The 12,910-nt window shown below is 44.2% G+C and overlaps 1 protein-coding gene across 2 annotated transcripts in view; it reads left to right on the forward strand.

Annotated features, from left to right (window-relative positions):
* The first annotated feature begins 1,964 nt into the window (after window positions 1–1,964).
* Window positions 1,965–12,910, forward strand: part of LOC137372068 (mitogen-activated protein kinase kinase kinase 20-like) — a 163,964-nt gene continuing 153,018 nt past the window's right edge. For both annotated transcript variants that reach the window (XM_068035428.1, XM_068035430.1), the window contains exons 1-2: window positions 1,965–2,080; window positions 3,166–3,346. In XM_068035428.1, the coding sequence (XP_067891529.1) occupies window positions 3,188–3,346 (159 nt within the window). In that variant the 5' untranslated portion in view covers window positions 1,965–2,080; window positions 3,166–3,187. The remainder of the gene's footprint in view (window positions 2,081–3,165; window positions 3,347–12,910) is intronic.

The following is a 12,910-nucleotide window of genomic DNA, read 5'->3' on the forward strand; positions in this document are numbered from 1 at the left end:
TTCTTTGCTCTCAGGAGAGCATTTCCAGTTTCTCCAGTCTTTCCACATAGCTGAAGTCTTTCATCCCTGGTATCATTCTAGTAAATCTTGTCTGTATCCTCTCTTAAGGCCTTGTTATCCTTCCTATAGAATGGTACTCAGAAATGGCCACAATACTCCAGCTAGGGCCAACCAGTGTTTTCTAATGGTTTAGCACAGGATTGTCCAACATATGGCCTGTGGGCCAAGATCTGGCCCGCCAAAGGTTTCCATCCGCGAGGAAGAGGGGAGGGGAGGGAAGGGAGAGAGTGTGATCAAGATCACTCCTGATGGAACGACATCTATCTGGAATACTCCACATTGCTACATTAAGTGTGTGAGCAAACACTGACTACTTGTGGAAGCAAAAAATGCCAGGTATCTCACTAAATCACTAAATTACTCTTCTCATTTAAAGCTTCTTCACAAAAATTTACATTTGTTGATGTTTTGATGACTAGTAAGATACATTTTTAATGCCTTTATCTTTCCAAAATTGTCTCGCTGGCCCCCTATGTAAGACACAAATTGTAATGTGGCCCCCCACACGAAAAGGTTGGACAACCCTGGTTTAGCATAACTCCCTTGCTTTTAAATGCTATACATCATTTATAAAGCCAAGGATCCTGTAAGCCCTATTAATAGCCTTTTCAACTCACTCTGCCACCTTCAGAAATTTATGTATGTACATCCCCAGGTCTCTCAGTTCTTGTACCCCCTTTAAAATTGTACTATTTAGTTTATATTGCCTTTCCTCATTCTTCCTACCAAAATGAATCACTTCACATTTCTCTGCCTTAAATTTCATCTGTCTCGTGTCTCCTCATTTCTCCAGTGTGTCTACGTCCTCCTGAAGTCTGTTACTGTCCTTTGCACTATTTAAGAAATTTCTGAGTTTTGTATCATCTGCAAACTTTGAAATTATGCCGTGTATACTCAAGTTGAGGTCATTAACATATCAAAAAGAGCATGATTCCCAACTCTGACCTCTGAGGGACACCAGTGCACACTTCCCTCTAGTCTGAAAAACCGCTCGTCACTACTCTCTGCTTTCTGCCCCTTACCCAATTACATGTCCTCACAACTATTGCCCCTTTAATCCCACAGGCTTCTATTTTGTAAACAAAAGGTTATTATTTTTTAAGTCCATATACACATCAACCCTTCCTGTTACTTCATCAAAAAACTATGAGTTTATATCATAAAAGCAAAATACTGCGGATGCTGGAAATCTGAAATAAAAAACAAGAAATGCTGGAACCACTCAGCAGGTCTGGCAGCATCTGTGGAGAGAGAAGCAGAGTTAATCATTACTTTTTTTTCCATACAAATGCCAGAAAATATTTCTCTATTTAAGTAAATTGTTTGTTCTATTACCGATTAACAGAACTCTTTTTTTGTGGTACAGGTAGTGTAAAGGGCATTTTGCCAGTGTAGAAATTGTGTCCTTAGATAAGATAAACCCAATTACTTCAAAGTATGCCTTGAACATAAATTGAAATTAGTGAAAGCAATTTTAGAAAGGTATCAGGAAAAGTTTACTTACTGAAGGTTAGATTGGAATAATCTATAGAGCAAGGCAATAGAAGCAAATACATATTTAAAATCTAATTGGATAGCCTGATGGGAGAATGAATTTTAATAGACACATACCTTTTCTCAGTCTGACTTCCTTATGTTTGATGGGTGGAAATATTAAACCCCTGGGGAAATAGCACCCTCAAAAGCTCTCTCCCTGCTCCTTGGCCATATACCTGCTCATAGTCATATGTGTCAACTTCCAAAAAAATATTAGCTTACCAATGGCTTCAAAAAAAGATGACACAAGCACCGGCAAAGTTGTTAACTTCCAGAAGGGCCGAAGTGATTGGTGCCGCCACTCGCTGACAGTGCGGGTTGCCTGCAGGAGGTGCTGCTGCACTCATTGCTCTGCTGCCGGTGGAAGGGGCGGGTTTTCGGTGCAGGGAGGCTCCTGGTAAGCTTGTTTCCAGCAATTCTCGTCCGTGCTCCGCTTCTAGCTCATTCCCAGTCGGAGGCCCAGGTTGGAGCAAGTGCAGTAGAGGTAAGAAATGTTCCAGAACCGAAAGTCTTCGTTTAATCAATTCCCTTCTAGTTATGATCGTGTTATTTTTAAGTGAAGCATAAAAATAAGAAAGGTTGGTGCCTGCAACTATGTCTGAAGTTAGGCTACGACCGGTTGTACTTTCCTCAGCCTTATGCAATCGAATGATTTTTGTCAAATAGAAAGTCCATGTGTTGGGCAGCTTTTAGCTGGTTGAGGTTTTTCACTTTCAGGGATCCCAAACATTGAATAGGGCACTCACGTGACGGGTTTCGGCAATACGGCCTCCCACTTCCCAGAAGTGTGGATTTTACTTCAGGGAATGGCCATAAGTTTCACAAAAGTGGCATATTTTTTTAGGAGTTTGTTGCTGACATGTGATCTTTATATTGTTTAAATTTTCGGTAAGGGTTTTGTGGAGGTGCCCTGCCACTATGTCCAATTGTTCGCTCGGTGTGCGGGTAGTGATCACAGCGCCCAGTGATTGCGATCTTCGCGTTCCATAGCCATGATCAGCCTCAAAGCTGACAGACAGCACGTTACCCATCAGGGTCAGTGGAAGTACGACAGATCTTTTGGCGCGGGCTCTATTGGAAAAACAAGAACTTGCACTTACATAGCGCCTTCCACAGCCTCGGGACGTTCTAAAAGCGTTTTCCACTCAATTAGGTACTGTTGCTGTGTAAAAAGCCTACAACTTTAAAGTGGAAAACATGGGATAGTAACACTAACAATCGTTAAGGTTGACATTCTGATAACACAAACTTAACTCTGTCTATATAATAAAAGCAAAATACTGCAGATGCTGGAAATCTGAAATAAAAACAAAGTGCTGGAAATACTCAGCAGGTCAGGCAACATCAGTGGAAGAGAAGCAGAGATAACTTTTCGGGTCTGACCTTAAATCAGAACTGGTAGCTTTCTATTAACTTTTTTTGTTCGAACTCCCCCTCCCCTCCCAAAATGTACACGCTACTGGTGTGCATTTTAAGACGTTAACTTGCTGTGGTGGAGTTAATATAGTTTGGTTATAAGCATGCTGATTTCAATGGCATTTAATTCCTTACTTATTTTATATTTTACAGATTTTGAAATTGTCAGTATGCAATGTTGTCCTTCAGTCCATCGTTTTTGCAAATCAAGTTTGATGATTTGGAATTTTATGAAAACTGTGGTGGAGGGAGCTTTGGTAGTGTTTACCGAGCAACATGGTTGTCCCAGGACAAAGAGGTGGCTGTAAAGAAATTGCTAAAAATAGAAAAAGAGGTAAGGTTTAGGCATGTCATTTGTATTTTGTAGCTCTGCTTCCCATTGTCCTGTTGTCACTTTTTTTTTTAAAGGAATGTCTTGAATAAGAACAGACTGATTGCTTGAGCACCTTAACCCTTTCATTGCAATAATTCCATTGTGGTTTGGGGCAGTTCCCCTTCTGAACATCCCTTCAGTTTGTAGGGAGAGTCAGAACATGACCACGGACTAATATTACTTTTTAATCTAGATATTCACAGAATCGTTACAGTACAGAAGTAGGCCATTCAGGCCATTGTATCTGCACTGGCTCTCTGAAAGAGCAATTCACTTAGTGCCATTTCCCCGTCTTCTCCCCGTAACCCTGCACATTCTTCCTTTTCATATAACAATCTAATTCCCTTTTGAATGCTTCAATTGAACCTGCCTCCACCACACTCTCAGGCAGCACATTCCAAACTTAACTACTCACTGCACAAAAAAGCTTTTCCTCATGCCGCTTTTGCTTCTCTTGCCCATTTCTTTAAATCTGTACCTTCTCGTTCTTGATCCTTTCACGAATGGGAACAGTTTCTCTCTATGTACTCTGTCTTGATCCTTCATGATTTTGAATACCTCTATCAAATCACCTCTCAGCCTTCTCTTCTCCAAGGAAAACAGTCCCAACTTCTCCAATCTATCTTCATAACTGAAGTTTTTCGTCCCTGGAACCAATCTTGCGAATCTTTTCCGCACTCTCTCCAATGCATCTTTCCTAAAGTGCAGGACCCAGAACTGGGCACAGTACTTCAGCTGAGGCTGAACTAGTGTCTTATATAAGTTGCTCTTGTACTCTATGCCCCTGTAATAAAGCCCAGAATGCTGTATGCTTTATTAATCGCTCTGTCAACCTGTCCTGCCACCTTCAATGACTTATGCACATATACACCCAGGTCCCTCTGCTCCTGCACCCCCTTCATTTATTATCTGTACCCTTTATTTTATATTGTGTCTCCATGTTCTTCCTAACAAAATGAACCACTTCACGTTTCTCAGCATTGATCTTTATCTGCCACCTATCCCACCCATTCCAGTAACTTGTCTATGTTCTTTTGCAGTTCTACACTATCCTCCTCACAGTTCACAATGCTTCCAAGTCCTGTATTATCCGCAAATGTTGAAATTGTGCCCTGTACACCAAGGTCTAGGTCATTAATATATTTTAGGAAAAGCAAGGATCCCAACTCTGACCCCACCATTACAAACCTTCCTCCAGCCAGAAAAAACATCCATTAACCACTACTCTTTGGTTCCTGTCACTCAGCTAATTCTGTATCGTTTTGTTACCGTCCCTTTTATTCCGTGAGCTATAATTTTGCTCTCAAGTCTGTTGTGTGGCACTGTATCAAACGCCTTTTGACAGTCCATTTACACCACATCAACTGCATTGCCCTCATCAACCTCTGTTACCTCTTTAAAAAAACGCCAGCAAGTTTGTCAAACATGATTTTCCCTCAAGAAATCCATGCTGGCTTTCTTTACTTAACCCACATTTGTCCATGTGTCAATTAATTTTGTCCTGAATTATTCTTCCTAGAAGTTTCCCCACCACCAAAGTTAAACTGTGGTTGCAGGGCTTATCTTTACACCCTTTTTTGAACAAGGGTGTAACGTTTGCAATTCTCCAGTGCTCTGGCACCACCCCGAGTCTAAGGAAGACTGAAAAATTAAGGCCAGTGCCTCCACAATTTCCACTGTCACTTCCCTCAGTATCCTTGGATGCATCTCATCCAGTCCTGGTGCTTTATCCACTTTAAGTACTGACAGCCTATCTAATATGTCCTCCTTATCAATTATAAACCCTTCTAGTGCCTGAATTGCTGCCTCTTTCACCATTGCCTGGATTGCATCATCTTCCTTGGTAAAGACAGATGCAAAGTATTAATTTCCTACCTCAGCATGCCTTCTACGTCCATGCGTAAATCCCCTTTATGGTCCCTGATTGGCCCAACTCCTCTTTTTACCACCCTTTTACTTTTTATATGTCTATAGAAAATTTTGGGATTCCCTTTAATGTTAGCTGCCATTCTCTTTTCATACTCTCTCTGCTTCTCTTATTTGCTTTTTCACTTCCCCTCTGGACCTTCTATATTCATCTACTAAAGGCACACACTATTGAAGTTCACCAACTATACACCGTCACACTTATGTAAAGTAATATATTAAATGTAGACTTACTAGACCTGCCTTCTTGAACAGCCGCAGTCTTTGGTGGTGAACATAAGAACTAGGAGCAGGAGTCGGCCCTACAGCTGCTTGGATCTGTTCTGCCAGTCAATAAGATCATGGCTGATCTGATCTTGGCTTCAAGTCCACTTTTCTGCCTGTTCCCCATAACCCTTGACTCCCTATCAAAAATCTGCCAATCTCAGCCTTGAACAAATTTACTGACTCCACCACCACAGCTCTCTGGGTTAGAGAATTTCAAAGATTCATGACTCTCTGAGAGAAGAATTACCTCCTCAAGGGAAGAATTACCTCTTCAGCTCTGTCTGAAACGGGCAGTCCCTTATTCTGAAACTGTGTCCCCAGTTCTAGATTCCCACATGATGGGAGACGTCTTCTCAGCATCTACTCTGCCAGGCCCCCTCCGAACCTTCTGTTTCAATACGATCACCTTTCGCTCATCTAAGCTCTCATGAGTATTGGCCCAACTTGCTCAATGGATTGCTCTACAGAGAGCTGATATGGAAAGGGATGGGCCAAGTGGCGGCGGCCTGTATTGTAATAACTCTAGGACTCATGACTTTATATGTAGCTTCAGTGGTTCTGTTGATTTAAGTCAGGAAGTGTATCTTGTCACTGAGATATTCAGACAATTAATGTGTTGCTGTAATTGATTGTGTTCACTTGACATATTTAACCTGACCAGTTTTTCTGCTGCATGGAAGCACAATATTTTTGTGGTATTAGTGTCCAGTCTGTGTCAGTTTTTTCTTCTATTCGTTCATGGGATGTGGGCGTCACTGGCTAGGCCAGCATTTATTGTCCATCCCTACTTGCCCTTGAGAAGATGGTGGTGAGATGCCTTCTTGAAACACTACAGTGCTTTGGGTGTAGTTACACCCACTGTGCTGTTAGGAAGGGAGTTCCAGGATTTTGACCCAGCGACAGTGAAGGAACGTTGATATAGTTCCAAGTCAGGATGGTGTGCAGCTTGGATGGGAACTTGCAGTTGGTGATGTTCCTCAGCATCTGCTGCCCTTGTCCTTCTAGGTGGCAGATGCGAATGTTGAAGTTGGTGAATTGGGTGCCAATCAAGCAGGCTGCTTTGTCCTGGATGGTATCGAGCTTCTTGAGTGTTGTTGGAACTGCACCCATCCAGGCAAGTGGAAAGTATTCCATCACACTCCTAACTAGTGCCTTGTAGATGGTGAACAGGAGGTGAGTTACTCACCGCAGAATTCCCAGCCTCTGATCTGCTCTTGTAGCCACAGTATTTATGTGGCTGGTCCACTTCAGTTTCTGGTTAATGGTAACCCCCAGGATGTTGATAATGGGGGATTCAATTATGGTAATGCCATTGAACATCAGGGGGAGATGATTAGATTCTCTCTTATTTGAGATGGTCATTGTCTGGCACTAGTGTGGTGTGAATGTTACTTGCCACTTATCAGCCCAAACCTGGATGTTGTCCAGGTCTTTCTACATCTGTACCTTTGACTGTCATTGTGCTTGAGTCAAATCACTACAATTCCTGGGGGGAGTGGGGAAGAGGAGAAGTGAGAGGCCATTTTCCAGCTGGCTCGATATAGTTGGATTGGCATACATGACCACTTTGGTTTCCTCATAGCGAGTTCTCACAAGGAATGCTATGAAGAGAGAGATGGTGAACAACAGACTGAAACTTTTTCTGTGGGCATCTAAGCAGCTGTCTTTCTATGTTGACAAACAACTGACAATCATCATATGACAGAACATAAATAGTTGTACCAAGCTGGCAACATGTTATGAAAGAATACATTTTCCAGCCCTCTTGATCCTAGAGCCTCATTTAGTGCTACTACTGTGTTAGGTGTTTCCACTAGAATCAGTTCGATGGATTTGATGGGAGCTGCTTTGATTATGCTGATAGAGAGCTCTAATAAAGCTTGACGAATAAAATTCTGTATATGTTCTCACAATCTGCATGTGTGTAAAGAAATTCATTTCTGAATTAAATTTGTTTTTAATATATTTCATGCTACTGTGTTGCAAAAGACTACCTTTTATTTCATGGGATGTGGGCGTCACTGGCAATGCCAGCATTTGTTGCTCATCTGTAATTGCCCTTGAGAAGGTGGTGGTGAGCTGCCTTCTTGAACCGTTGCAATCCATCTGATGTAGGTACACCAAAAGTGCTGTTAGGAACGGAGTTCTATGTTTTGACCCAGCGACAGTGAAGGAATGGCAATATAGTTCCAAGTCAGGATGGTGTGTGGATTGGAGGGGATCTTGTAGGTGATTGTGTTCCCATGTGTCTGTTGCCCTTGTCCTTCTAGCTGGTAGAGGTTGCGGTGTTTGAAGGTGCTGTTGAAGCAGGCTTGGTGAGTTGCTGCAGTGCATCCTGTATTTGGTACACACTGCTGTTGGTAGTGGAGGGAGTGAATGTTTAAGGTGATGGATGGGATGCCGATCAAGCGGGCTGCTTTGCTTTGGATGGTGTCGATCTACTTGAAAGTTGTTGGAGTTGCACTCAACCAGGCAAGTGGGGAGTATACCGTCGTACTCTTGACTTGTGCCTTTGGATGCTGGAAAGACTTTGGGGAGTCAGGAAATGAGTTACTTGCCATATTACTTGCCATAGAATTCCCAGCTTATAGAGTCATAGTGAGATACAGCTCCAAAGCAGGCCCTTCAGCCCACCGAGTCCGCGCCGACCATCAACCACCCATTTATACTAATCCTACATTAACCACCCATTTTCCCTCTCACATCCCCAACTTCCCTCAATTCTCCTACCACCTACCTACACTAGGGGCAATTTTTACAATGGCCAAGTTACCTATCAACCTGCATTTCTTTGACATGTGGGAGGAAACCGGAGCACCCAGAGGAAACCCATGCGGTAACAGGGAGAACTTGCAAACTCCGCACAGGCAGTACCCAGAACCGAACCCGGGTCGCTGGAGCTGTGAGGCTGCGGTGCTAACCACTGCGCCACTGTGCCGCCCTGCTTCTGACCTGCTCTTGCAGCTACAGTATTTATGTGGCTGTGTGACTGTCAAGGGGAGATGGTTAGATTCTTTCTTGTTGGAGATGGTCATTGCCCGGCACTTGAGTGGAGCAGTTGTTTGTTGTGCTATGAATGCTGGACTTTTGTAACATGAATATGTTTTCAAAATTGAGATTTTTAAAAAAAGTTTGAGATGGAGTCCAAAAGTCAGGTGATCTCGCATCCACTCTGCTAAAGGACAAGACAGATCAAATACTTTTTTTTTAAATAAAAAGGACTGCAGGGGTAACACCTGAAGAACAATTGGTTTTGCCCTCCCTTTTCGTAAAACAAGGAGTCAGTGATTCTGAAGATGCAAATATACCGTCGATCGTGTTGTGTGGCACTATCACTGTGCTAAATTGGACAGATTTCGAACAGATCTAGCGATGCAAAACTGGGCATCCATGAGGCACTGTGGGCCATCAGCGGCAGCAGAATTGTACTCAACCACAATCTGTAACCTCATGGCACGTCATATCCCCCACTCTACCATTACCATCAAGCCAGGAGACCAACCCTGGTTCAATGAAGAGTGCAGGAGGGCATGCCAGGAGCAGCACCAGGTATACCTCAAAATGAGTTGTCAACCTGGTGAAGCTACAACCCAGGACTACTTGCATGCCAAACTGCGTAAGCAGCATGCAATAGACAGAGCTAAGCGATTTATTAACCAACGGATCAGACCTAAGCTCTGCAGTCCTGCCACATCCAGTCGTGAATGGTGGTGGACAATTAAACAACTAACTGGAGGAGGTGGCTCCACAAATATCCCCATCCTCAATGATGGGGGAGCCCAGCACATTAGTGCGAAAGATAAGGCAGAAGCATTTGCAACAATCTTCAGCCAGAAGTACCGAGCTGATGATCCATCTCGGCCTCCTCCTGAAGTCCCCAGCATCACAGATGCCAGTTCAGCCAAATCGATTCACTCCGCGTGATATCAAGAAACGACTGAAGGCACTGGATACTGCAAAGGCTATGGGTCCTGACAATATTCCGGCAATAGTACTGAAGACCTGTGCTCCAGAACTTGCCGCACCCCTAGCCAAGCTGTTCCAGTATAGCTATGACACTGGCATCTACCCAGCAATGTGGAAAATTGCCCAGGTATGTCCTGTACACAAAAAGCAGGACAAGTCCAATCTGGCCAATTACCGCCCCATCAGCCTACTCTCAATCATCAGTAAAGTGATGGAAGGTGTCATCAACAGTGCCATCAAGCAGCAATTGCTTAGCAATAACCTGCTCAGTGATGCTCAGTTTGGGTTCCGCCAGGGCCATTCAACTCCTAACCTCATTACAGCCTTGATTCAAAAATGGGACAAAAGAGCTGAACTCAAGAGGTGAGGTGAGAATGACTGCCCTTGACATCAAGGCAGCATTTGACCGAGTATGGCATCAAGGAGCCCTAGCAAAACTGGAGTCAATGGGAATCGGGGGAAAACACTCTGCTGGTTGGAGTCATACCGAGTGCAAAGGAAGATGGCTGTGGTTGTTGGAGGTCAATCATCTCAGCTCCAGGACATCACTGCAGGAGTTCCTCAAAGTAGTGTCCTCAATGACCTCCTTTCAATCATAAGGTCAGAAGTGGGGATGTTCGCTGATGATTGCACAACGTTCAGCACCATTCGCGACTCCTCACATACTGAAGCAGTCCAGGTAAAAATGCAGCAAGACCTGGACAATATCCAGGCTTGGGCTGATAAGTGGCAAGTAACATTTGCGCCACACAAGTGCCAGGCAATGACCATCTCCAACAAGAGAGAATCTAACCATCTCCCCTTGACATTCAATGGCATTACCATGGCTGAATCCCCCACTATCACCATCCTAGGGGCTACCATTGACCAGAAACTGAACTGGAGTAGCCCTATAAATACCGTGGCTACAAGAGCAGGTTAGAGGCTAGGAATCCTGTGGCGAGTAACTCGCCTCCTGACTCTCCAAAGCCTGTTCACCATCTACAAGGGACAAGTCAGGAGTGTGATGGAATACTATCCACTTGCCTGGATGGGTGCAGCTCCAAGAACACTCAATAAGCTCGACACCATCCAGGACAAAGCAGCCCGCTTGATTGGCACACCATCCACTAACATTCACTCCCTCCACCACCGACGCCCAGTGGCAGCAGTGTGTACCATCTACAAGATGCACTGCAGCAACGCACCAAGGCTCCTTCGGCAGCACCTTCCAAACCCGCGACCTCTACCATCTCAAAGGACATGAGCAGCAGATGCATGGGAACATCACCACCTGCACGTTCCCCTCCAAGTCACACACCATCCTGACTTGGAACGATATTGCCGTTCCTTCACTGTCGCTGGGTCAAAATCCTGGAACTCCCTTCCTAACAGCACAGTGGGTGTTCCTACCTCACAAGGACTGCAGCGGTTCAAGAAGGCAGCTCACCACCACCTTCTCGGGCAATAGATGCTGGCCCAGCCAGCAACGCCCACATCCCATGAATACATTTTTTAAAAGCTGTTAATACCTGGGAACAATGGAAGGCCCAGGTGCCTCAGCGAAACCGGACTTCTGGGCTTTGTATATTCGAACAGGACAATAAGCTATTGAATTTTGAGTCCAGATAAATGTAACCGATTTTCTGAAAGCCGGCAGGCTATAAGGGAAACAACCAGCTGAGGTGGCCTCGAGAGAGAGCGGTGAGGAGGAGGGGAAAGCACCTATTCTCAGAAGCCTGATGCGGCATACAGAAAAAGGCTGTGAATTCATGAGCCTGTTTTGAAAGTTGAAGCTGCAGATAAGTAGAGGACAAGCAGGATCACCAGGAATTGCCTTATTGATGGATGTCCAGGTCGGGAGTGCTCGGAGGAGAGAGCAAAGAGGACATTGATTTTTGAAAAGATCTGGGAGATCCAACCCATTGCAACGGGAGGAGTTTGGGACTTCTAACAGCAAAGGATTTTGCTGTCAAAAAGGATTGTAATGCATTAGTGTGGTGTGAGGTTTTCGTGTAATTTAATAAGTAAAGAAAATACCTTTCTTTGTAAACTGGGGTGTCAGCTACTTACAAAGTTCAATTTAGTTAATGGGGATTTCTTTTAGTTTAGTTGTTATAATGAAAGCCCTAAAATGTGAAATCTTGTCATGTCAATCTTTAAATTGGTCTGGGGATTCATATCTCTTATTTTAACATTAATGATCTCACTGAGGTTGTAACACTTGCCACTTACCAGCTCAAGATTGAATGTTGTCCAAGTCATGCTGTGTGTGGACACGGACTGCTTCAGTATCTGAGGAGTCATGAATGGTACTGAACACTGTGCAATCATCAGCGACCATCCCTACTTCTGACCTTGTGATGGAGGGAAGGTCATTAATGAAGCAGCTGAAGATGGGTGGGCCTAGGACACTACCCTGAGGAATTCCTGTCGTGATGTACTGGGACTGAGATGATTGGTCTTCAACAATCACAACCATCTTACTTTGTGTTTTAAAAATGACTCCAACCAGTGGCGAATTTTCCCCGATTACCATTGACTCCGATTTTTCTGGGACTCCTTGATGCCATACTCGGTCAAATACTGCCTTGATGTCAAGGGCAGTCACTCTCACCTCACTTCTTGAATTCAGCCCTTTTGTTCCATGTTTGGATCAAGGCTGGGAATGAGTCGAATTGCACTGGCAGAACCCAAATTGAGCATCGGCGAGCAGGTTATTGCTGTGTAAGTGCTGCTTGATTGCACTGTTGACGACCCATTCCATCACTTTTCTGATTGAGAGTGGACTGATGGGGTGATAATTGGTCAAATTGGATTTGTTCTGGTTTTTGTGGACAGGACATACCTAGGCAATTTTCCACATTGTTGGGGAGATGCCAGTGTTGTAGCTGTTCAGGAATAGCTTGGCAAGGACCACAGCTAGTTCTGGAGCAGAAGTCTTCAGTACTACTGCTGGGATGTTGTCAGGGCCCATAGCCTTTGCAGTATCCAGTGCCGTCAGCCGTTTCTTGATATCAACCAAATTGGTTGAAGACTGGCATCTGTGATGTTGGGGACCTCAGGAGGAGGCTGAGATGGATCATCCACTTGGCACTTCTGGCTAAAGGTGATTTTAAATGCTGAATTCAGTCTTGTCTTTTGCACTGACGTGCTGGGCTTTCGCCACCCCCCCACCCCATAACCCATCATTGAGGATGGAGTTTCCTCCTCTGGTTAGTTGTTTAATTGCCCACCACCATTCATGACTGTATGTGGCAGGACTACAGAACTTTGATCTGATCCATTGGTTGTGAGATTGCTTAGCTCTGTCGATCATATGCTGCTTCTGCTGCTTACCATGCATGTAATCCTGTATTGGAGCTTCACCAGGTTGGCACCTCATTT

This window comes from Heterodontus francisci, chromosome 7 (assembly GCF_036365525.1).
Source record: "Heterodontus francisci isolate sHetFra1 chromosome 7, sHetFra1.hap1, whole genome shotgun sequence".
In the NCBI taxonomy this organism is placed as follows: Eukaryota; Metazoa; Chordata; class Chondrichthyes; order Heterodontiformes; family Heterodontidae; genus Heterodontus; species Heterodontus francisci.